General features: G+C 39.8%; 1 protein-coding gene across 4 annotated transcripts in view; it reads left to right on the top strand.

The window, feature by feature from the left end:
- DGKH (diacylglycerol kinase eta) overlaps positions 1-25255 on the top strand; it is a 661954-nt gene that overhangs the window by 450517 nt on the left and 186182 nt on the right. For 3 of the 4 annotated variants that reach the window (XM_069205427.1, XM_069205431.1, XM_069205430.1), the window contains 3 exons: positions 10026-10169; positions 10277-10373; positions 18160-18267. In XM_069205427.1, coding sequence (XP_069061528.1) covers positions 10026-10169; positions 10277-10373; positions 18160-18267 — 349 coding nt within the window. The remainder of the gene's footprint in view (positions 1-10025; positions 10170-10276; positions 10374-18159; positions 18268-25255) is intronic. The other variant, XM_069205429.1, reaches the window with a different exon arrangement.

Here is a 25255-nt window from a genome sequence, read left to right as displayed (position 1 = left end):
TACGCTGTTCAACTCCAAGCCACTCCTGTCTACCTCACTACTTTATTCCACTCTGCACCATTCCACTCTGTGCTATATTGCTTTATGCTTTTCTACTCAGTGCCACGCCACTCCACACATTTTCGCTGTACACCCCTCAACTCTGTGCCACCCTCTACGCCACTCGGCAATCCAATCTCCGCCATTCTATTCTACACCACTCCACTCAATGGTATTCCACTCAGTGCCACTCCAATTTACAGCGTTCAACTCTATGCTGCTTGACTCAATGCTACTTGACCTTAAGCTACAGGATGCTACTCGACTCAATGCTACTTAATTCTGTGCTACTCCATGCCACTCCAATCCAGGCCATTCCACTCTATGCTTTTCCAAGCTACGCTACTTCACTATACGCCATCTGTGATATTCCACTCTACACCACTTCACTCTACATCACTCCACTTTATGCCACTGTGCCACTCCACTGTATGCCACTCCTCTCTGTGCTGTTCCACTCTACACCACTCCACTATAAATGTCTCTACGCCACTCCACTATACGGTATTCCACTTGTTCCATTATACTACACTCCCCTGTACGACACTCCACTGTACAACACCCCACTATATGACACTCTACTCTGGCACTCTACTCTGACTTCCATTCTGCCACATTCCACTCTACAATTTGAAACACTTCTTATGGAAAAAAACGTAAACACCAATAAAGTTCAATTAAAAAAAAAACCAAACAAGTTAACAATGTCTTATAGTTGGAGAAACCAAACTTTAACTACACAAAAATTAGAAATTCTAATGTGATAGATATACCTAAAGTTTATAATTTACACACCAAATTCACATAACTATAACTTTATTCTTTCTATACAATCCAAACTTAAACTACACACATGATAGGAATTCTAAAGTTATACCTTAAATTTATAATAGGAATTGACTGAAAGCAAAAATATGTTTTGGTCTTAAAAAGCACAGATTGCTACAGCAGTCCTTGGCACAAAATGAAACTACGTGTGTGGATGAGCTCCTTGTGAAATGGCAGACTGCCATCACTTATAGTGAAGTTATCCTATGGTTGAAGCAGAATGACCCGTTGCCTCATGCTCCTTACTGTAGTAGGCAGAAGAATGTCAATGACACAATAACAAACCATTGAATGAAGTGAGCTGCTTTAACGCCTTATAAGTAATTATTTTAGAAATATCATTTATGGAAAAAGCAATATGTCCTAGCTAATACCAGACCTAAAAGGTATAGGCTTTCACCAATCTGCACCTAATCTGAAATGAAATAGCAGAGTTGGATGACACTCAAGGTAGGGGTGTTCCTGAATACTAATCCATTTTGACCAGAGTCTTACCTTGCTAAGTTATGCTACTTTTGTAGTTGAATCAATACAGTTTTGCAATTAAAACAAATATTGTAGCATCAAAGTCCAGAAATATAGGTTACCAGAAAGTAAAGTAAAGGAAAAATTATATGAAAACTGCCTAGGTGTGGCATGTGCGGGTAACATCTGATAACCTTATTTTGCGGATTACAAACTTCAAGGACTGCTTTTTTTTTTTAAGGTAAATCAGCTTTATTGAAATCAAAATACATATGGGTTATATACTAAAAATACAAGATGTCTGTCATAATGATAATAATATAATTTTAAAACGAGTTGTAAAAGCTGTTTAACATTTTAAAGTATAAAAAAAAGGGAAGGAAACAAGGAAAACGGGACAAGATTATTTACAATGCGAAAAATGCATTGGAACTTCAACAGTTAAATATAAGAAAGAAAAAAAAAAGTAATATTAAAAAAAGCATAAATGTAAGCTAAGTTAAAATTCACTCGGGAACAGAGAAAATAAAGAATTCATGGTGGCTTAAAATTCTCAGATAATGTACAATTAGTAGAATTACAAGCAACAGCATTAAGATAATCAGTCAAAGGTAACCAGTACAAATCTCTATTTATGGAAGGGCAGCATAAAGAGGTAAAAGCAATATCTAATCTATGGTAGTGACAAACATTATTCCACCAAGCTTTGTAGGAAATATTGGATGAATTTTTCCAATTGAAAGTAACTTGTTGAAAGGCCAAAGCTAACATGAGATCCAACAATTTTAAATTATCATCATCTGAAACAATGTCAGCAGAGAGACTATCTAAAAAAAAAGCACCAGCTGAGATAATTGGGATTGCAAATGAAAAATGCAGGTAAGCTGACACCAAACTTTACTCCAAAAAGAGACAGTAGGAGGACATTAAAAAAGGATATGCATAAGAGCTCCCTTTGGGCTATCGCAGGACCAGCAACTTGGAGTGGAGGATACAGAAAATGTTGCTATAGTAGAAGGGGTAAAATAAAGTCTGTGATAAAGAAAGAAAAGTGACTGTGTGGTGGAAGCTGATCTGGATATTTTATAAGATCGATGCCACACCTTATTCCAAAAGGAAACAGTCCAGGTACATCCCAAATCCAATTCCCATTGAGATTCAATTTTAGATTTAGGACGCGTCAAAACAGGAGACTGAAAAAGTTTATAGATATTTGATGCCTTAGGATATGAGATAAGAAAGGAGGACAAAGAAAAGACTAATTCCGAAGAAGAAGAAGGGGAAGGCAAGGAAAAAAGTACATCAAGAATAATATTAATAAGAAGAAGATATTTAGGCATAAATGAATTGGGACAATGAAATAGAAGTTGGAATTGTGAAAAAGAAAGTGGAGTATTATTGGAGAATAAATCCTTGACCCAAACTATATTTCTCTGTCGCCAGGATTTCCAGAATAAGGTTTTTTTTACTAATAGTAAGACAATTATGCCAAATAGGGGAATTCAAAAAAGAGGAATGAGAAACCGAAGGAGGTAAATAGTGAGAACGAAGAAGAGAGCAAGTATGTTTAAGAAGCAGAGAGGAGATAAGTGAAATATTATAGGAAAAGGATACCACCTCACTAGGGGGAAAAAGGCAAAAGAAAAGAACACTCAATATCCAACCATAATAGAGTAAACCTGGAGTCTGATAGGGAGACCCACCTAGAAGCTTGGCGCAAACAAAAGGATTTGTGATACAATCTAAAATCAGGAAAATTGACTCCTCCCTCCTGTTTAGAATGGCAAAGATGACTAAGAGAAAGTCTAGATTTCTTATTGTTCCAGAGGAATTTACACAATTTGGAGTCCAATTGTGTAAAAAAGGTACCAGGTAAAGGAAGCGGAATCATGGATAGGATATATAATATGTTAGGAGAAATCATCATTTTAATGGAATCAAGACGACCCCACCAGGATAAAAATAAGGGATTCCAAGCCAGAATCGATGTATCAACTTTCTCTAAAGCCTCTGAAATATTTACTTCAATGGACTTTTTAATGGATGAAGTGAACCAAATACCTAAATATTTAATCTTGGAAGAATTCCAGTGAAAACCAGTGATATCAAACGATGCTTCAAAACCAAATTTTGTTAAAGGGAGGATTTCATTTTTATCCGAATTTATCTTATAACCTGAAATCAAGGAAAAATCCTCAATTACCCAAAGTAGAGATGGAATCGAGAGCTCAGGGTTTGAGATATATAAAAGTATATCATCTGCATATGCCGTTAATTTTAAATGTTTCTCGCCAGACTGGAAACCTTCAATTTTAATGTTATTTCTAATACTGGATAGAAAGGGCTCGAGAGCTAGAATAAATAGGAGTGGAGAGAGCGGACACCCTTGACGTACACCTCGGCATAATACAAAATATCTAGACAATTTCCCATTTACCGATATCGATGCCATTGGAGATTGATGAAGCAAAGAGATAAATGAAATGAAATGAGGCCCTAAACCATTCCAGGCTAAAGCTTTTAATAGAAAAGACCAATCTAACCGGTCGAATGCTTTCTCAGCATCTATGGAAATTGCCGCTAGAGAATACGACAGAGCGGGAGCCTTGCTGAGTACATTAAAGAATGTTCTAGAATTGTCAGAAGCAAGTCTACCTTTGACAAAACCCGTTTGTTCCTTACTTATCATCGCAGGTAAAAGGGTATCAAGACGTAGGGCTAATAATTTAGCAAAGATATTATAATCTGTATTAAGAAGAGAGATGGGTCTAAAATTTTTACAAAAAGTATGATCCTTACCGTCCTTTGGAATTAGCCAAATCGAAGCTTCCCGAAATGTGCCCCCTGTAAAACCAGAATTTATGAAGAATTGGAAAAGTTGAAAAAGTTTAGGAAGTAACAGGTCAGAAAAATGTAAAAAAAAACTCCACTGTAAATCCATCCGGACCATGAGTTTTCCCTTTTTTTAGGGATTGAAGGGCTTTAAAAATTTCTAACGAAGTAATATCTGCTTCAAGTGAAGTAGCATCAATCAGTGTCTTATTAGGGTTTGGAATATTCTTTAAATAATCATCAATCTGTAAGGGGGTCGGGACTGACTCAGGAGTATAAAGTGTCTGGTAATAATTAACAAATTCAGCTAAAATATCTTCATCCTTAAAAAGGGACTCACCAGTATCTGAAACTATAGACTTCATCTAATTATGGCGTTGCTTTCGAACTTTTAAATAATTAGCCAGAAGCTTCCCCGCTCTATTTCGACCTCCATAATAACGAGCACTACTACGTAGAAGAAAAGAGGAAGCATTATCCGTTGAGATTTTGTTAAATTGCAGTTTTTCCTGAATAAGTTCTTGTATATTAAAATTGGAGGAGGAAGAATAGTACTGATGTTCTAAGCGTTTAAATTTGTGAAGCAGTGCTTGATGCTGGGCATTGAAAGATTTTTTTTTATTAGAGACAAAATTTAATATATGACCACAAGCCGCAGCCTTAAACGAATCCCATAACAATTGTGGAGAAACGTGAGAATCTCCATTAAGTCGAAAAAAATTGTCCGCAAAGGCAACAAAGGAAGTGGAAAATTTAGTCAAGTAATAAAGAGTTATTAAATCGCCAACTATTGGACTTGGGATGCACCGGGAGCAAGTCAAAATCTGTAATGACTGGGGCATGATCAGATATTACCATAGGTTCAATGGAGGAGTTAATAAGATTTTGGGATAATGATTTAGAAACAAAAATATGGTCAAGTCTAGATAAGGAGCCATGTGGTGGAGAATAAAACGAAAAATCCCTATTATCAGGATTGCAAGTTTTCCATGAGTCAATTAAATTACATTGTGAGAAAAATGCCTTAAATTGTTTATGCATTTTATGGGGAGAAAATTTAATTACAGATTGCCTATCTATAAAGGGAGCAAGAACTTGATTGCAATCCCCTCCAATAAGAAGAAAACATCATTATAATGCAAACATTGTTTAGTAATAGTGGGCCAGAAAAGATAATCTGAATTATTTGGACCATAAATATTACCAATAGTCATTGCAATCCCATGAATACTGAGCCTCACAAAGAGCCACCTACCATCAGAATCCGAGTCTTGTGAAATAACATTAACTGATATTTTTTTATGGCAAAGCACAATTACACCATTTTTCTTTGTAGACGAAGGTGAAGTAAAAACATTGCCCACCCAGCCTTTTTTAAGTTTCAGAGCTTCAGAGTCCGTCAAATGGGTCTCCTGTAGAAGAACCGAGTCTGGGTTATATTTAGATAAGTGGGATAAAATTCTCTGCCTTTTGATTGGATTAATAAAACCTTTTACATTCCAAGAAACAACCCTGAATTTACGTCACATAACCATATATATACACGAAAGGCCTTGTACCTTAAATAACTGAAAATACATATAAGGGAAAAGAAAACAGAAAAAACAAAAGGAGAGAAGAGTAAAGGGAAAACAGCAGGAAAAAGGATGGAAAGTAGTCAAGAAAAAAAGAAGACAGTACATGTCAAATAAAGGCGACTGCAAAAACATACCTGAGATGAATGAACAATAGGGGAGGGGTGGTGACAGCACAGACTGAAGACGGCACAGCAAGGGAACGGAACGCATCAACGGACAAAGGTTACGAGCAAAAATTATGATTATAGAACACCAGGAACCTGTGAAAAGAAAACAATACATTAACAAAAAAGGGTCTGTAGTCACGTCAATATAGTATACTGCATAAACTGCATATAAAGGACCATCAATTCTATCGCAATAATAGTGAAAGGGCATAATAAATTAAGAAACGTATATAGTCATCGTGTAGAAGGACCAGCTGTTTCCATAGAATTTGTAGAGTGTAGTCGTAGAAAATCACAAAGAACTGCAGGAGAGGTAAATGAAGTGGTCTTGTTTTGATATGTCACTTTGAACAAACATGGATAGAATAATCCAAAACGAGCTCCCAAGTCACGAAGCTGTGGACAAAGATCCAAAAACTCTTTCCTCCTGTCTGCTGTAGCTTTGGACACATCCTGTGAAATGAAGATTTTACTTCGCTGCTAAGAAATTAGTTTTATGGTTTTCGCAGCGTTAAGAATTCTCAATAAATCAGTAAATTCAAGAAAGAAAATAATCACGCCTCTTGGTTTAGATGTCGAGGAATGCGGAGAACGATGACCAATGCGGTGCGCTCTTTGGATGTTCAATACTGTAGAAGATGGTAGACCCACCAACTGTGGAAAGAATGAGGTGAAAAATTAAATTGGGTCACTCCCTTCAAGACCCTCCGGTAATCCATAAAGGCGAAGATTATTGCGTCTATTTCTGTTTTCCAAATACTCCGTAAGATTCTTCAAGGTTGCCACTTCCTTCTCCAAACTAATCATTTTATGTGTTTCATCCTGCACGTTGCTGACTCTTTGTTCCAAAGCAGAGACTCTCACTTCCATTTGAGACCACTTAGAATCAAGATTTTGTATCCGAGAATTAGTTTCTTCAATAAAAGGACGCAATGCACGTATTTCGTCAAGCACAAGTTCAAGAGAGATCGGCGAGGGAGATTTTACTGGTGAAGGTGGGTCCTGTTTGACCCTCTTATGAGTGGATGCAGAAATATGCTGAGGAACTTTAGGCGAAGAAGAAGATGAGGAAGACATCTGTGAGATGGAAGAAGAAGACGCTGCAGCAGAAGTGTCCAATTGAAAAAAGTGCGAAAGTTTGTCAGCTGAGGAGGACTGATGCGACAGAGCTTTTATTTTCTTTAGTTTGCCCATATAAAAATAAAAAGCCTTCAATAAGGAAGCAAGTGACACAGGAACTCCAAAAATATGTTAGCGAAACAGCAAAAAATAAATAACCAGGCTTGCGCAAAAAAGAAAGTCAAATATTAAAAAAAAGTATAATGTAATGGTGAGCAAAGCTAGTCAAAATGGCCGCATTCATGAGGAGAAATAAGAAAACGTAATTAAAGAGTCCGGAAATATGCTAGGCAGCCCACAAAACGATGAAAATGCTCACCAAAACATCCCATGGTTGTTTTTAGGGGAACGACATTAAAAAGAAGAAAAAAAACGGCTCCGGCGGTAGAAATTCGTCCGATGATGCGCGGAGCTCTGTTATCAGGCGGCCATCTTGGTCGTCGGCTCGCGCGTGGATCCATGGACTGCTTTTAAAAGTATTATACGTCTAGGTAAATATGTTTGAGCACCACGAAATATACATTGGAATCGAAACCCATAATATTTCTCCCTGAGGCCTGGAGGAATATATTCAAGTTAAATAAGAAAGCTGTCATGGTATTAAGCCTTACTGATTATTTCCATCACTTACTTTGGTTTTTGGAGGTAATAAGGTCTGTATTATCTCTACTGAGATTGAGCCAGCTGTCTGGTTTTTCTGGGTTTAGCCCTTCATCATCAGCGTGCAGAAGTAGTAGAGAGCAAAGAAAATGAATCTGGGGTTGCTGGAAATGCTGCCAAATTCCTCTCAGGTCACAGGTTTTCATCAGTAGAGAGCTAACTTTGAAGTAAGCACTAATTGTGTACTGCATTTACCAGGATGGAAAAGGGTGCACTGTGCAGGAATGTGAGGCGCTGAGTTCCCAACCCCGCTTCTGTTTAAAAGGCTCCCTTGAGCTAGCAAGTTGACATGCTTTAGATATGCATTTCCAGCAACCCCAGATGAAGTTTCTTTGCTCTTTACTACTTCTGCTCTCTACTGATGAAGGACTAAACCCACAAACGTGTCTAGAGATATATAGCAATGTCTCCATCAACTATGGTAAAAACTACAGCTAATTTTGAAGTACTGCATTTGCCAGGCTGCAAAGGTGCAAACTGTACTGGGATGTGAGGCAGTGTGCTGCCCCCCCCTCCCACCCCTTCCCCCTTCGTCTACAAGTTAGAGGTTCGTCTTGCGTTTTTAATGGTAGAAGTGAGACCTACTTTGTGCATTTGGTCTGGAAGGATTACTTCAGTTTAGCATAAACTTATCAAATCTGTGAGAGATTGTATTAAAATGTAATAGTAGATGCCCCATACACAAAATATTGTTCTGTTCTTTTTTGATTCTCGACTGTGGTCCTGTTTGATGCAGACGAATAATAATTGTAAATAATGAAACAGGAGAGCAAAGTCAAATTAAGAGATTGGATTTTTTTGTTTTGTTATTAAGAAGTTAATTTTCAAATCCTACGAGAGAGAATATGCCATATCTATTTTTCTTTTTGTGGGGATCGAACTTTCTTTTCCGTATTACTCAGCTCAGAAAACAATTATCTAAGCTTTGGTGTACATCTAGTTCTCCATTCATTATCTTTCTTTACACCGATTATATGTCTCTGGGGACCATGAAGTTAATATATTCATTCATATATAATTAAGTCTTCCAAAATTATTTAGCGTATCTGAAGGCAAAATATGGGGCAACTTATTGTTGGCCCAAAACGTCAGAAGGTCTCTTCTCATTACTTATTTACCAGCTGTCCACTAGCATTATTTGCATATCCTCTGGTGAATACAGTGATATTTAAGATTATTAGAAAGGATCGGGGCCCATAGGGCTCACAAAATTATTTTGCATTTTGACTGTTTCTCTTTAGTGTTGTGTCATTTGTTTCTAACTATAAATACAATGATACTCCTATCTTACCCTTGCTATATCAGAAGGTAATCCTGTTAACATTTATATGTGTATTTACTTTTCCGAATGACTGAAACATTATCACAGTGATGTGTTTATAGCCAGTGTAATCCGAGCCTACAACGTTTCGGAGATGGTCAGCCATTTCACAGTGTAGCATTTGCAGTGATGGCTACATCTGAAGGCTTTGTAAGATTGTTCGGCTGATTAGCTCCAATTGTGAGTTGTTAGCTTGCAGTAACGTTTGCTTTCTGAAAGCAGATTTTATATGTCTATAACATCAACATGTGAAGACTTCGACCAATGCATTTTCCACAACATTTAGCTGCCTCCTTGATATGGTGTTGTGTGGTGTAGTAACCCTGCAAATGGAATTGTTTGTGGCGGACCATTTGTAGACTATTAATTTGGTTTCTTGTTTTTTTTTTTCTCCACATGGAACATACATTTTCCACTTGGCAAAATATTTTCTATCTCACGTGAGAATATGGGGGCAGTTGAGATACTTTAACACTTAATTTGCATGTTAGATACTTGCAAGCTGTTGGCAGTGTTTGTGAAGATTCACTGCGTTCCAACTGTAAGCGTTTTGCCACATTCCAAAAGGCTGTCTGCACCCACCCACTACTATTGAAAACATCCGTGATATTATATGTTCTGCAGTTGTGGTGTTAAGGATTGCCAAATTAGTCAAATCTTGCATATGTAATTTTCGATTTGGTTACTTAACTCACAATCCACCTTTTTGTGTGGTTGTTTGTGTAATTCACAAAAGCAAAGGTCTTGTAAATGACACCTTACTTTTGCACCAAAACTTAGATTATGCTGGTGATAAATATATTTTGTACTTCTACTGAGTTAGACTGAAGTGCTTTGGAAGTTTGAAGTTTGGGCTCCCATGCTTAGGAGGTAAAGTTGAACAAATGGATACTGCAGTTGTAAATAAAAGTCGATGTATGTGCTGCTTATACATGCAGAATATACAAATTGTAGTACTGGAATGCTTTTACAACAGTCTTTAAAAATATTCAAGAGCAACATCATGTGTCTTTACAGAAGTGATATATGGATATGTTTGTCTTCACACAGAGAAGGCTATTCAGAGAAGTGTGTCATGAACAACTACTTTGGAATTGGATTAGATGCAAAAATATCATTAGAATTTAATAATAAGCGAGAGGAACATCCTGAAAAATGCAGGTAGGCTTGTGATCCTGAAATTGAATTATTTCATCCAAGGATTGTCATTGTATTTTATTTGCATTATTGCTTTCTCCAGTGTGTAATTGTATGTGGTTTATTTTCAGAAGTCGAACGAAGAATATGATGTGGTATGGAGTTCTTGGTACCAAAGAGCTATTGCAGAGAACGTATAAAAACCTAGAACAAAAAGTCCAGCTTGAGGTACGGTGGCATTTTTATAATCTGTTAAATGCATCCGATCACACATCCTACAATTGAAAGCTTCTCTGTACCATTGACGTTCAGTCCTTTCTGTGGCTAGGAGGTATTTGTTAAACAATCACTACTGTTTTGACATTTTTATGACAATGCAATACAAATATCAACAATTTCGACATGGCAGTATTGGCGAATTTGTGGACACTGAGTCCCAGGGCAGATATGTTTTTTTTTTACCACTTTAAATACCCACTGTAACTGTATCCTCTTTATTGTATTGTATTATCAGTTTGTCATGTAGTGGCATGTTATCCTATGGTAAAATAAAGAAAAGCATGGGGTAAACCCTGCATGTGGCTGGCTAGGTCAGGAGCCAGCGGGATTAAACAGTGCTGCAGAGACAGACTCAGAGACTCATCACGGATACCCCTGCCATTGGAGCAAATGCTGTGTCCGGAATAAAGTGTGAGTAATGTAACCGACTTCAGTAACTCCCTTAAAAACATGGAGACCATATAACTCTTCTACTGCACAGCAACAAGAAAATGGTAATGCTTGTTCAGTTAATCTAGTAAACTAGATAGATGGGACGGACATGAGGCTAATAATTAGCACTGCATCTTGTCCCAAATTTGTCTAACCATATTAACCTTTCACAAGTAGTGTTTTGTAGCTACTTGAAAGTGGACAAGAATCTCTCCTTATCAAAACCCCTGCCGTGGTCCTGGGTAATCTTCATAACACCTGCTTAGTCTCTAGTTTACCATTCTTTACTAAAATCCTTGAAAGCTTTGTTAACTGCCAACAGTTAGTCAAAAAATAATCTCCTTAGTGGTTTCTTGTCTGGGCGTGCAGCTGGTAGTACTGAAACTGTCATTCTACATATCATTAATGCTGTTCTGTTCATTTTGAATAATGCTTGCTCCTGCTGACTGTTTCTAAATGACCTATTGATGAGCTTGATACTATCAACCAAAATATTATTTTTCACACATTGAAAGGCAACGTTGGCATTAAGGCCAAAAGCATTCACTATCTACTGAAATATAGTTTTATGGTGTGAACAGCCCTCATGGTATTTTCATTAAGCAAATAAGGGCTGCTACATACTGTTATTATGCAAACAACATGCCTGCCATACTCTGGTGCTGGCTCAGACTTTTGAAGAACACAGTATTAAGTAAATCTGTACATATTTAGTGTTCGTAGACTTTGGAGTCTCATTTTTACATAATCCAGTTTTGTGTCATCGTTCTGTGTGAGAAACACAGCAAACTATGTTGGCATTTCTAAAATAAAGTGTGTACATCAACGGTGCTACAATGAGAGTTCTCAGTGACATACAAGGATGCAAATGAATATGCTGTAGCTACGAAGAGAAAATTCCTGCAAAAATGATGGCTTACGCATTGCCACTTACTAAGAAACCGTTCTCGATCAGGAGAGGCTTCAGCTTAATCCTTTCTTTCCTTGATTCCACAAACCTTTTTATCCATACCCTCCATTTGAGCCTATTGATGAAGTTGGGTGCTAGAGAGACCAGAAAAGTATAAGAAGAGCCTCACACCCTGAACCCTAGTGAACCGATAATAGAGCTTGGTGTTATGCTGTTGGAAGTAGTCAACAAACACCGCATTTTTCAAGGACCTCTGCTACTGAGGCTGGCTCTGTCCAGCATCACTGAGGATGATAACGCTATGCATGAAAGACACAAATTCTGTGGTGACCAATCAAAGCTCTGTGCTCTCTATGAACCTCTGTGCTTGTAGATAATCATGAACTCCTCTTGAAACATTCAACCAGTGCACCCTTCATATTTTATCTCACCAGCATGGGCAACATCTTGAGGTAAGATATGATCCTGACATGTAGCGTGGTCAGAAGAGAACATGCTGACTCACTTGCTTTCACACTCAGCCTTTTACTACTACCACTTGTGTGAATCTTGTCATTCCAGACATCACTAAGAGACTGAATTTGTAGATGAAAAATCACTTAATGTTAATGAATTTGTGATGCTTAGGGCGTTAAATCTTGTGTAACATTTGGGTACCACACTGCATCTGCCTGACATCCACATTTGCCGTGAGACAAGTTTCCCTTTATTCCAATCCCAGATTGACTGGTTGCTGTGGTTCTGACCCTGCAGCTAATTCATCACCATTGCATTAATCAGGACATGCTTCAACCCTCTGGACAAATGAGCGATTTCTCCCAGTAAAACTAATGAGCTATCATGCAACTCTCCGAGAAGTACTTTCTTGCGGCTTTATCTCAGAAATCCTTTCTGATTATAGTTGACTGCAGACCACAACCTGGACGACTGCCAGCCAGTCTCAGAACCATGTTGTCCTCTATCGCGAAGGCAGCTACCCAATTAGCAGGATGTGGACTGCATGGACTTGAATTGCCTGGGGCTGTACTTATTTGAAGAGCAAAACAAATTGAACAAACACATTTGACATGCACTGTGACATTTGCTGAGAGTCTAGATTTATTTTGTTTCAATGCGTTCTAATTAACAAATAGGTGTGTATCCAATTGTAAAGTGTTGGTGGGTATTTGTTTTTACTTTCCTGAATAATTGTGCATTTTTCTTTGTGATGCTCCCGACGCACTGTGCATGGATGTTTAATTCCATTATTGAGTGTGTTTTCATTAAGTTAAAATTCTTTCTTTACTTATAAGAAAATCCTCTTTACTTTGATCCGGTTATTGTACTGCCTGTCTTGCAATAGAAAATGCAGCCAACCCCTCACCCCCTCCTCAGAGGACCAATGAAAGGACACCCTTCACAGACTGCTGCTTGGTGTACCTAAGCAAACAGAATATTTAAATCCAAAACAATTACTCAGAAAGGTGGGATGAGCATACTGATATAGAATTTAATCATGAATCAGAGTAATAGAGAAAACTGTTAAGTAATTGAAGCATTGCATCTGCCTTGACTAGCAATTAGATAAGAGGAGTGCAAACACCCAGCCAAAGTGCAAGTGAGTTACTTATATGCTTGTATCCAGCAAGCCAGCTGCCTCTCCATGGTCCAAGCAATGCATCAAACTGGGACCTTGTGACTGAGACGTGGATTTGAAGCTACCAAGACAAGGAATCCCTACTGTGGCCATCGAACTACTGTTGCCTCACTTCCCTTTTACTGGCCCTTTTTGCAGGGTTATCCCCAAGCTTTTTGCCTTCTTTATTTTTTCTGACCTGTTTTTTTGTTGGTTTTAGGACTCTGGGCACTTTACTAATGCTAACCACTGCTAAAGTGCATATGTGGTCTTTCTAAAATGTATTGGTGATTGGTTACTCCATGATTGGCATATTTAATTTACTAGTAAGTCCCTAGTACAGTGCACAGTGTGTGCCAGGGCCTGTAAGTCAAATGCTTCTAGTGGGCCTGCAGCACTGATTGTGCCATCCACTTGAATAGCCCTGCAAACATTTCTCAGGCCTGCCATTGCAGTGTCTGTGTGTGCAGTTTTAAACTGCCATTTTGACCTGGAAAATGCACCCACTTTCCAGGCCTAAACCTTCCTTTTTACTACAGCAAGTCACCCCTGAAGTAGGCCCGAGGCAGCCCCATGGGCAGGGTGCATTGTATTTAAAAGGTAGGACATGCACTGGTGTGCTTTACATGTCCTGGTAGTGAAATACTGCTAAATTGGGTTTTCCCAAGTGCAAGGCCTATGCCTTAAAATATATTTTAAGTGTAATTTCCCATTGTGAGCAGATAGAGATGTGAAGTTTGGGGTCTCTGAACTCACAATTTAAAAATATATTTTTTGATGAAGTTGATTTTTGAATTGTGAGTTTGAAAATGCCACTTTTAGAAAGTGGGCATTTTTTTGCTTAACCATACTGTGCCTCTGCCTGTCTGCTGAATACACATCTGGGTCAGGATGACAATTGGGCTGTTTGTGTATTCACTCTACAGTCACACAAAGGGAGAGGAGGTGTGCCCTGCATTTGCTGATGGCCCATGACCAGGCTGATGGGTCCTACTGAGCTACGGTGGTGGGAGGAGCTGACACTTGCACCTGAATAGGACTGTTCCTGTCCTCACACAAAGCAGTCTCCAACCCCCTAGATTGTGTCTGGGGCCCCGGCAGGAAAGGCAGGGTCTTGTGAAATTCAAAGAGTACTCTTTGATGTTTGCCTTCTTCAAAGACAGAAATGGGTATAATTCCTTGGACCTCTGACACCACATAATTAGAAAATTTCTGGACTGAGGACATTCTGTCAGGAAGAAGAGCTGGATGCTGTAGGAGGGACTGCCACTCTGCCTGTTAATTTGTTGTGCTGGCCGACTGCTTGCTGCTTCTGTCCTTGGAGTGAAAGGACTGGACTTTGCTTTCTGCATCCTGCTTCCCAAGGTTCCCCAACGGCTTAAACTGAGCTTTCCTCCTGTTAAGAGGTCTCAGGGACATCAAAGAGTTAATCTGCCAGTGCCTGGGCTCTTCTGCCGAGAGTCCTGACTTGCCAAGTGGTGCCAGCGCCAGTCCCCTGGGCCCTTGAAAGTGTAAGCTGGTGACCCAGAGGAGAAAATCCACGCATCGATGAGCTGCTGCTGAAAAATTGATGCAACGCCTGCAGAATCGATGCAGCGTCTGTCTTGCGGTTGAAGAATTGACACAGGGCCTGTTTCACCACGGTTCCATCATTACAGTGTGTCTGGATTTTCCATGCATCATCCCTGGACATTAATTTCTCATCGACCCCGCACCGCAGACTGGTTAATGGTCTTTGATGTATTTGTTAAGGGAGGGTGCAGAGCATCTACCCCATTAGGTGTGTTCTCCTTAGCTAAAGGATTGGGATGAAGAAAAGGAAGTAATGAGTAGTTATGGCCCTATAAAGTGACCAAATAGATTCTCTAAAATGGCTAGCACATTTCTCATGGTCCTGAGCCACAATGAGTGTGGAATGATTCCTACGGCCTGAGATTAATTTGGAGCAGGCCAGGACTGCAGTCGTGATCTATGGGCCAAACTGTCAGCTAGGGTGTAAAATGATGCCTTTGGTTTAGGGCAATAAATACGTGATTACTCGCATCAGCAGAAAATTCCATCTAGGTCATTGTGTTCGAATAAACATGCCCTTTTGTCATGCTGAAGACTCATGCTGTACTTGAGTGGGTTCTGTGTCTCTTTTGGTACCGCCTGTCTGGAATTCAGCTTTGTTTTTGTAAAGTTCTAATTATTACCATAAGAGTGATTCTGCTGTTTCTCACCTTTTCCGGATGTGGTATTCTGTACCATCTCTTTCCTGAGTATGTGGCTCAGAACTTGGAAAGTATGATGTTAAGACGGTGTGACTTTTCTACTTACTGTGTTCTAGAACTGTCATGGGCTGGCTGGACAGAGCGGACCTGGTGACTCTGCTACCACCGTAGCTTAATGTATAGTATCTGTGAAAGAACTACTCATGTGAACAAGTACTCTACCCAATCAATGTTACTGGTTAAGAATGCTTTGGGTTGTGTACTTTATTCCTTGATGTATGGATGCACCTTGTTACATTGACAATGAGGATGATTGGAAGCAAAGGACTGTGCTGTGGTCCTGAGCTGAAGAAGGCTAAACATGTAGGATGCCACACCAGTGTCCTGAGGGTAGAAGAAAGCTTCTATAGGAGTGAGTTGAATGGTGTTTCATAGATCTGAACGCAGAGGCCTTGCATTGAGAATTAGCTCCTGTCTAGGAGTAGGACTGGGACAGGAAGCAGAGCTACAAGGAGAATTTCTCTGGTCCCGTCAAGGGCAAAAACGAAAGGAGTTTTAGTCTTCTGAATGGAGCTGGAGAGAGCCCTGCACCATTGTACTTGTGGGTTTAGGGACAAGAAGTGGTGGGGATTATGAGACCTAGAGCCAGATCCGTTTCTGGAGAAAAGTGAGGAGTCTCGTACTTGGGAGTCATCACTGCAGGACCTTTGATGGTGTGGTTATATGCCAAACTGGACTGTTACTGTACATTTATGTATATGTTGCACTGACTTGCTAATTTAACAGTGTTACTGATGAGTTAGTATGAGTACAACCTCGTCACTACAAGCAAAGTATTTGTTGACAGTAGGACAGTGAGCAAATACCCTGGATTATTCTTGCACATCCAGAATGCTTTCATCAGATAAGTTCTATGCCCATTAATTATCAGAAACCAATTCCATAGTTCGAGAGGTCTTTGATTCCATTGCTGCATGTTAGGAGAGGGATCTGGGGGCTCTTGTACGGGGGATGCGTACATTCTGAGTCTTGCACATGTTTTGAAGCTGCTGCGTAATTTATTGCTCCCCTGCCACATAATTCCACTGCCCTGTCTATAGCTTTCATTTAGGTTGAGCAGAGTGAAGCCCCTGATCGGACTGGCAACACCTTGTCTTGTGGTGGGAGAAGCTCCGACTGTACTATGGAACTTGCCCCCATAAAGTCTACACTGTGCTTTGCACTTTATCATGAGGCTTCCTTGTCTTATACCTTCCTATGCTTTCTAGAGAAAACAGGTCAAATACTTTAAAGGCCCGAGCTGTTTAATGACCATGGTCACTCACCGAATGTGGATAACCCGACAGATTTTTCTACCACTTACTAGCTCTGTAATCTCTGTAAAATACACTGAGGTTTTTAGTCTGAGCTGTGGGTTGACACGGGTCACCAAAGTGTTATGTAGTCGTCTGTGTCGCAACAGTTTTACATAAGGAGTTGTGTGTTCTGCTGGTGCCTCAGGTTGGCAGGTACACTACTGCCCGTATTTTCTGCTACCTTTAGAATTTCTCCAAGCCAAATGCTGTTCCTCTAATAGGCTTCAAGCCATGTGAAGTCATTAATAATTTGTGTAAAATGCTCAAAGCCCCAATCCATCATGCCTGTTTCATTGTTTGTGTAGCATGTTTCCATCCTAGCCACATTGTTGACACACCTGGTCTATCTCTGCTTTTCAAATCTGTCTGTCCCACGCTCTTTCTACCTCTCCTCTATGACCACAGATCCTGTACTTGGTCGTCAGATCCCAGTGTTTGGAGTTATTCACTGTTATTGTAAGGGGTATTATGTAAAAAGAAAAGGTGTAGTTAAAGGAGTAGAAAAGTAATTCTATTTACTATAGAAATTTACTATATGCTAAAAACTGGAAGAAATTGGTGAACACTTGCACAGGGTTAGGTTTAGATACTGTTTAGCGGGATAAGTTAAGAGTAAGATGTAGGGTTAGGGATGATGTAAAATAATATGTACAGGTTAGGGTAGGTGTAAGGGTCAGGATTGGAATAAGGGATTGAGTTTGAGTTAGGTTAACTTTAGAAGTAGTTTTAGGGTTGAAGGCTAACGTTAGGTTTAGTGATAGTGCAATGAAAGGCGTAAGTGATGGCATATGAAAAAGTTATGCAAGAAGGATGGCACATGGGGCAGTGCCCGTGATGAAATGTCACAGAATATGTACGGGGGGGAAAGGGTTTGTATTATGGAGGGAGTACCAGTTAGGCTAAATAGTAATGTATGTCTGTGTACAATTAAAATATGTAGTGGTACATTTAAAAAATATTTACCTTCACAGTCTTGTACTTTTTTATTGATCTCTTCACAAGTCTTTACCTCTACATTTTTTACATACAACTTTAAAAGGTTAAAAAATGCAACTGTATAAAGCAATGATGCAATCTACTGTCAGTGCCTTAGAAACCTGTTCATAAGTGCTTCTGTTGAGCTGCATTTTTTTCCAAGTACATCTCCTTATTATCTCCAAATGCCCTTTTACGTTGCTTAATTTCCTACTTTCATTCTTATGCACTACAGTGTGATGGCCAGTACATTCCTCTGCCCAGCCTTCAGGGAATAGCTGTATTAAACATTCCAAGCTACGCTGGTGGGACCAATTTTTGGGGTGGAACCAAAGAAGATGACGTAAGTACAGCAACTCCTGTTTATGTGTAAACAAAAATGCACATAATTGTACTGTTGGGTCTTCACTAGAGCATAGATTGTCAAACATTAACAGAGAATCATGCAAAAATGATTGAGTATTAATGCATCTTCCAGAACATAACTTCCACCTCGATTAGTTCATTTCTGTACCAGCTGAATTTTTCCTTGTGTAGTACTTTGCCTCAGTAGCCAAATGATCTAAGTTCTAGTCTCCCTTTAATTTATCAGAGATCACTTCAGGGGGTTGTGCTTGAACACATTCCTCAACCCTTGGATAAGTAGTTCTCTAGTCAAATTTAGTCCTAGTCGTGTCTGGACATGCCAGGAATTCAGAAAAAAAGGTCCTGCCATGCTGACTCCGAAGTACAGGCACCTCACTTACCTGTATGAGATTGTTTTTCACATTAACCATTTTAAAGGTTATTTTATACATATTCTTTGGGTAACATGAATGCTTGAAGATTCTCAGAACTGTGGCATGTGTGCCCTTTATGCATTTACGTGTGTGCCCCACATCTGCATCAGTGTGCACCAGTGGATCACTACATAAAAGGACATTTTGAGTCGAGTCAATATAAACATTGGCTGAGGGTAGATAGAATTGTTCCTTCCAAACAGAGTTGACAGATTAAAACAAAGTGGTAGCCAACAAACGGTGATGGAGCATATCCCGGGACACTACAAACCACTCCTCCGAGTTGTGCAAAGCAGAGGGCTCTCTGGCACTAGAGATCTACTTGTGCCAGAACACAGGGTCGAATGTAAGCGAGCCTTCGAATCTGACGTTAGTTTATATTAAAGGTCAATGTGTAAGTGTCTTGGTTGCTCTTTCCATGGTATGTAATGCGTAGTATGCTGTTTGAATGCCACCTCTAATTTCACCAGCAATTCGAGTTTCAGAGTGCCCCGTGGTTAAAGGAAGTCAGATTGCATTTTACGGATTCTTTTGTCATAGTACACTACATGACTGCTTTAAAACTCAAGTTTGACAGGCAGGGTAGGACTCCAACCGCGAGCAGGAAATAAATATTCCTGCCTTCAGTCCATCAATTTGCTACTGGATCCAAATAAAATTTAGATATACACAACCGCAAAATGTTCAATTTTTTCTTTTCTATTTGGGAACTACACACCGTCGTAATAATACATGGATTTTGTGGTTGTGAAATGCCTCTCACAAAACCTATAAAGTAGAGCATGTTCTGGAAACATATGCATTTTGGTTTCAGTGAAGTACTTTGCTTAATTTGATCTAAATCACTTTTAAATCTTTGTAATAGTAACAGGGTCCTCCATTGGGATCTATACAGGCCTTGAGGGATACTGAAGTTCTTTTACCAATCCATTTTGTCCTTTTAGTCGGCCCCCATTATGGGCCATATTATTTGAATAGTCAAGACACTATTGTTTGACATAATCTTGTAGAAGATATAATCTCGGCAACATCATGAATGGTTTTTCAGTCACATTGTGTTTTCCTTTCCTACCTTTTCTAATAGGTGACTTTTCTGTTCTGTACTAGTGTATAGCCAACAGACAGTTTAGTAGGACCTGCAAAGAAAGAACAGACGTTTATTGCAAACTGCTTGGACAATGTACAGCATGAAAATGCAACAGTGATTGAATGGAGAAATGTTTAGTACAAAGTTAAAACTAACAACCTTGATGTTGAACTAGCACCTCAGTGGAGAAGATTCATGTTTCACATTCCACCACAATTTCTGTGATGTGAAGATCATGAAACTTCAATTACTAACTCCCAATCATGTGCTCATGATGTCTTGGGGTTTGAGTGCTAAGCCAGTTCGTAGGAGGTTTCTTGCTTTCATTTGGCAGCGTTTTTCAGAATTCTGCATATGTATGCAGTTTTTGTGCTCTTGATACTTTGTCCTTTTTACCCGAGTTATTTAGCAGTAGTCCCATTTTTGTCATATGGTAATTTCTACATATTTTAAAGATTGTTTTCACCCCCACAATTCATTTTAACTTGAATCTCTTTAAAGGGGATCACTGTGCCTTTATGAAATGGACATTCTTGATGTCACTGAATAGAATTGATATCTTCTTTCTTAAATTTCTTTTTGCTATCCTTTCGTTCCCTTTGTTCCTTCTCCTTTAATCCAGTGTTTCTTCCTACATTATCAGCATCATCCTTTCTTCCTTCTTTCCCTATCTTTTATGTTCTTCTGTTTGCCTTCCTCATTGTTTACTTCATTCCTTCTCCATACCATCCTTTTTCCTTCCCAGTCCCTTTGTTTCTGATGTTATCCTTCTTTCCCATCCCTCCAAAGTTCACGTCATTCATCTGTTAAAATACTGCCTTTTATTCCTCCTTACCATCTTCTGCTTTCAATTTTCTTAATTCCTGAAATCTTCACTTCCACCTCCCCTATCAATTCTGTTCCCCAAGTCTTGGGGCAAATACTGTAAATTTATTTGCACCAAGAAGATGATCATGGAACATTGCTTTCTTTACTTATAGATGTACACCATGAAAAGTGTGTAGTTAACTAGTGCTTTTCATGGAGTACTGGCTTTGAGTCCTGCTGTGGAGTATGTTTGGAACTCTTTGGGGTGACTCCTTTAACTACAAAAGAACACCCTTTAATTGTGTAAAGAATGCATCTGTAGCCATAGAAGTTGTAACTTTGGGCATTCTGTGTGGACCCATTTGTCTTCCATTGTTTATTTTCTCCCCTTGTTATGTTGCCATACGTCTTTCTGGCAAGTAGGCATTTTGTCCCTGCTCTTCCAATATTTTAGACAGTCAGGGTCAAAGACAGATGTGAATTGGCAACCTTCAGTGCAGTTTTGAAAATCCCAAAGGAACACGAGGTAGCCCACAATCCAAGGGTGGTTGGTGCCCAAGAGTGTTGATGACAAGATGTCAAAGACCTTGTAGGAGCCAAAGAGCATGTAGCATCAGGTCTCCTGAGGATAATGAAGATGGAACTTGCAGGATGTTAACTTGCAGGAAGTTGAACTGAAGGAAAGGCTCCAGAAGAAACAGGAAAAAGAAATTGGGTAAGATGGCTGGAATTGCCCAAGAAAATAGGCAGAGAAGTGAAAGCTGCAGACACCACCCAGGAATTTGAGCTGATGAGGAACTGGAACTAAATGCCATGAAAGGAATGGTGAGCTGCTAAGCTGTGTCTAGGAGAAACATAAAAAAAAATCAGAACTGGGGAAGACAACTTCTTTTTTTAGTCTACTAGAGACTATATTTGTGCAGTGAACATTCGGAAAGCTCACTGATAGTCAGTGTGTGCACAACAGAGAGAAGCGTAACCATGCAGAATCAAAGTGAAGAGACAACTCTAGCACATGCACAAACAAGCAAAGGCCACTTTCAAAAAGACCACACAACCACCACTTGAGTCCAAGTCAACTGCAGAGTCTGATCTCTACTATAGGTAAGTGTGGGAACAAATCAACTTTGGCGGTTCTGTGAACACTAACATTTTCGTTCTGACTTCTGATCCTTAACATGTACAGTAACTACATTGGTATAGATTCAAGATGGTGAGTAAGTACATAGACTCACAGTGACACAGTAAAGGTGTTACGTACCTATAATTTTCCATGCCTTTTCCCAATTACTGCCCTAGACATTCCTCTACATGGCTTCACTGGAATTTTAAGGCTCTGACAAGGAAAGTTGACCTACTTGGAGTCTGGTTCCATATGAATTTAAAATTTTGTATCCGAGGTGTCTCATGTTGGAAGAAAATCTGGTTTTCCTAGTCCAAAACGTTGAGGGCTACAACACTTTACAAGAAAAACAATCTTTAATATCCGTAATTTACTTTTGTTTGCAGCGAAATGTGAAACTGATGATGCATATTCAAAATTTCTAAGTATTTACTTTGGGCAGTAAATTATCCTAAATGTGACATTAACATATTCATGATCTTGATTTCTTGCGCACATACTCAAAGTCCAAAACTAGTAAGTAGGACATCCATAGCATAAGAAAATAATTTACTGGAAATGTCAGAAACGGTTACGAATTTCACAAAAAATCTATATTTTGTGGAAATGCAGTCACATATTGTGTTAGCCTTTGCAAGCTCACTCCCTGGCAGACCACGCTACTTGTTTTTGATGAGCCTCTGGAAGCTAAGGCCAGCTGCTTTAAATGATATAGTCCATCTGCCCAGATGAGTTTCCATGTTGATATTTTATTCTTCGGATGCTTACTGTAGTTGGTTTGTGTTGCCAGAATGCAAAGAAGTATATAAACATGCTTTCACTTCTCTCCTTTTAAAAGACATGCAGCCTTAACGTACTTAAAAGGGGGATGTCTGGACTCTGTTTGATGTTCAGTAGCTTTTATGGTAAACAGAACGAAAAAGACAAATATTTCTGGAGTTTTTTGACAGAACTGTATATCAAATGAAGTGATTCACTTAGTAGATCTATTCCTCCTCCCTTAATTGATCATTTCAATGCCAAAAAGAGCAGAAACTTTCTTCGAAGGCTAGAAGGGATCCCCACATCTTTAGTGATCGGTGGGTACCATTAAACTACCTTATATAGTCAGTCACCAGCGGAATGATCAGTTGGTGCCTGTCACTAACACCCGGTCCATCAACTACTGCTTGCCTGTAAGCCCTCTGCTGCTCCTTGTGGGCTGTAAGAGCTAGAGTAAGCAAGTATTTGCTATTTGTGGTGACTGACTTACCAATGTGAGATGCGAGAGAGAAAGAGAAAGCAAATGAATCTGAATGTAGGGGTGCTCGAGGATATAAGCTAGAAAGGTGGCTTTGCAGATATTAGGGAATGTGAGAACAATTATTGTAGTGTGAGGCAATTGGAGGCTGGTGGAGAAGAAGGCCAAAACTTGACTTTGTGCAGCTTCCTTAATAGAACTGATTCTCTATAAACAACTCTTTAGTATAATTCTGGTGTTAATGTTGTGCATCATTACATTCAAGCTGCAAGTAGTCATTCCGCCTAAGAAAAAAGGGCGTGAGAACACCAATCGAAAACATTTGTATTTAATAATTGCTCCACAATTTGAAACACATATGTATATATCTAAAGGCTTCGCTTATTATTGTACTCATTAGTGATTAGTGTGATTAGATTAAGGTAAACAAGGAGTTCACAATAAGAATGTAGAAGACCGCAGGATTCACCTAACTATGCTTTATGTCTACTATAATGTATTGTAGGGTGTTACAGCCTTGCACATGCTGCAGCAGGCCTTAAAGGTGATACTGACCAATGCTCGTGGCCAGTGAGCTCTTACAGGGTGAGGATTAACTCTTTGAAAATGTGGCATGTGGAGCACCCTACAGAGAGACTATGATGAGAAGGGCGTTGCTACTGTGTAGGAGGAAGAAGGTGACTGTAATTTGTTTCTGGTAAAAAGGATTTTTGGAGGAGAGATAACTTGAGTATCATTTTAGGGCTTCATGGCTGAAATCAAAGGATTTAGCACAATCCAAAAACTGAGGTGTAAGTCCATATTGGTGAGAATGTCCTGGGAGCTTATATGTTGTTGCTGATGTGGAACAGCTCTATGAGTCTATAGGTCAATAACCATATGGCTGAATGAGTATGTGCATGGGTGGCTGTATGAGTGAGTGGGTCTGTGAGTAGCCTTATGGGTGAGTGAGTGTGTCCATTAGTGGCTGTATAGGTGAGTGAGAGGTTGCATGAGTGGTTGTATGGGTGAGTGGGTGCATGAATGTGTGGATGGGTGTTTGAATGGTTGTATGTGTGAGTGGGTGTATGGGTGAGTGCAAGAGTGGCTGTATGGGTGAGTGAATGGGTGCATGAGTGGCTGTATGGGGGTGATTATGTGGATGCAGGCATGGGTTTTTGGGTGAGTGGGTGTATGGGTGAGTGAGTGGTTGTATGGGTGTGTGGTTGCATGAGTGGGTGTATGGCTGAGTATGTACATGAGTTGGTGTATGGGTGAGTGAGTGCATGATTGGCTATATGGGTAATTGAGTGGGTGCATGTGTGGGTGTATGTGTGAGTGAGTAGGTATATGAGTGGGTGTATGTGTGAGTGAGTAGGTACATGAGTGGCTATATGGGTGAGTGAGAGGGTGGGTGAGTAGATGTATGGGTGAGTGTGTGTGTGTGACTGGGTGAGTGAGTTTATGAGTGGCTGTATAGGGTGACTGGATGTGTCAATGTGTATTGATGAGTGACAGTGCATGAGTGGGTGTAAGGGTGAGTGAGCGGGTGCATGAGTGGGGGTATGGGTGAGTGATGGGTGCTTGAGTGGTTCTATGGGTGAATTAATAGGTGCATGAGTGGCTTTATGGGTGCGTGAGAGGGTGGGTGAGTAGTTGTATGGGTGAGTGGGTGCATGAATGGGTGTATGGGTGAGTGTGTATATGAGCACCTGTGTGAGTGAGTTTGTGAGTGGTTTTATGGGTGAGTGAGTGCATGCAGGAGTTAATTATTGGTGAGTGAGTGGGTGTGTGAGTGGGTGTGTGAGTGGCTGTTTGGGTGAGTGGATGTATGCATGCCTGTATGCATGAGTGACAGGGTGTGTGAGTAGCTGCATTGGTGAGTGACAGGGTGCATGAATGGTTGTATCAGTGAGTGGGTGTATAGGTGAGTGCATGAGCGGCTGTATGGGTGAGTGGATGTATGCATGCCTGTATGGGTGAGTGACAGGGTGCGTGAGTGGCTGTATGATTGATTGAGAGGGTGCATGAGTAGTTGTATGGGTGAGTGGGTGCATGAGTTGGTGTATGGGTGAGTGCATTAGTTCCTGTATGGGTGAGTGAGTGTGTACATGAGTCGGTGTATGGTTGAGTGCAAGAGTGGCTATATGGGTGAGTAAGTGGGTGAATGAGTGGCTGCATGGGTGAACGAGTGGTTCTATGGGTGAGTGAGTGGGTGTACGGATAAGTGAGAGGATGCGTGAGTGGTTCTGTGGGTTAGTGAGAGGATACATGAGTGGTTGTATGGGTGATTGAGTGGGTGCATGAGTGGGTATG

Source organism: Pleurodeles waltl, chromosome 8, assembly GCF_031143425.1.
Source record: "Pleurodeles waltl isolate 20211129_DDA chromosome 8, aPleWal1.hap1.20221129, whole genome shotgun sequence".
In the NCBI taxonomy this organism is placed as follows: domain Eukaryota; kingdom Metazoa; phylum Chordata; class Amphibia; order Caudata; family Salamandridae; genus Pleurodeles; species Pleurodeles waltl.
The sequence above is the reverse complement of the archived record's forward strand: the minus strand, read 5'-3'. Positions and strand labels throughout refer to the sequence as shown.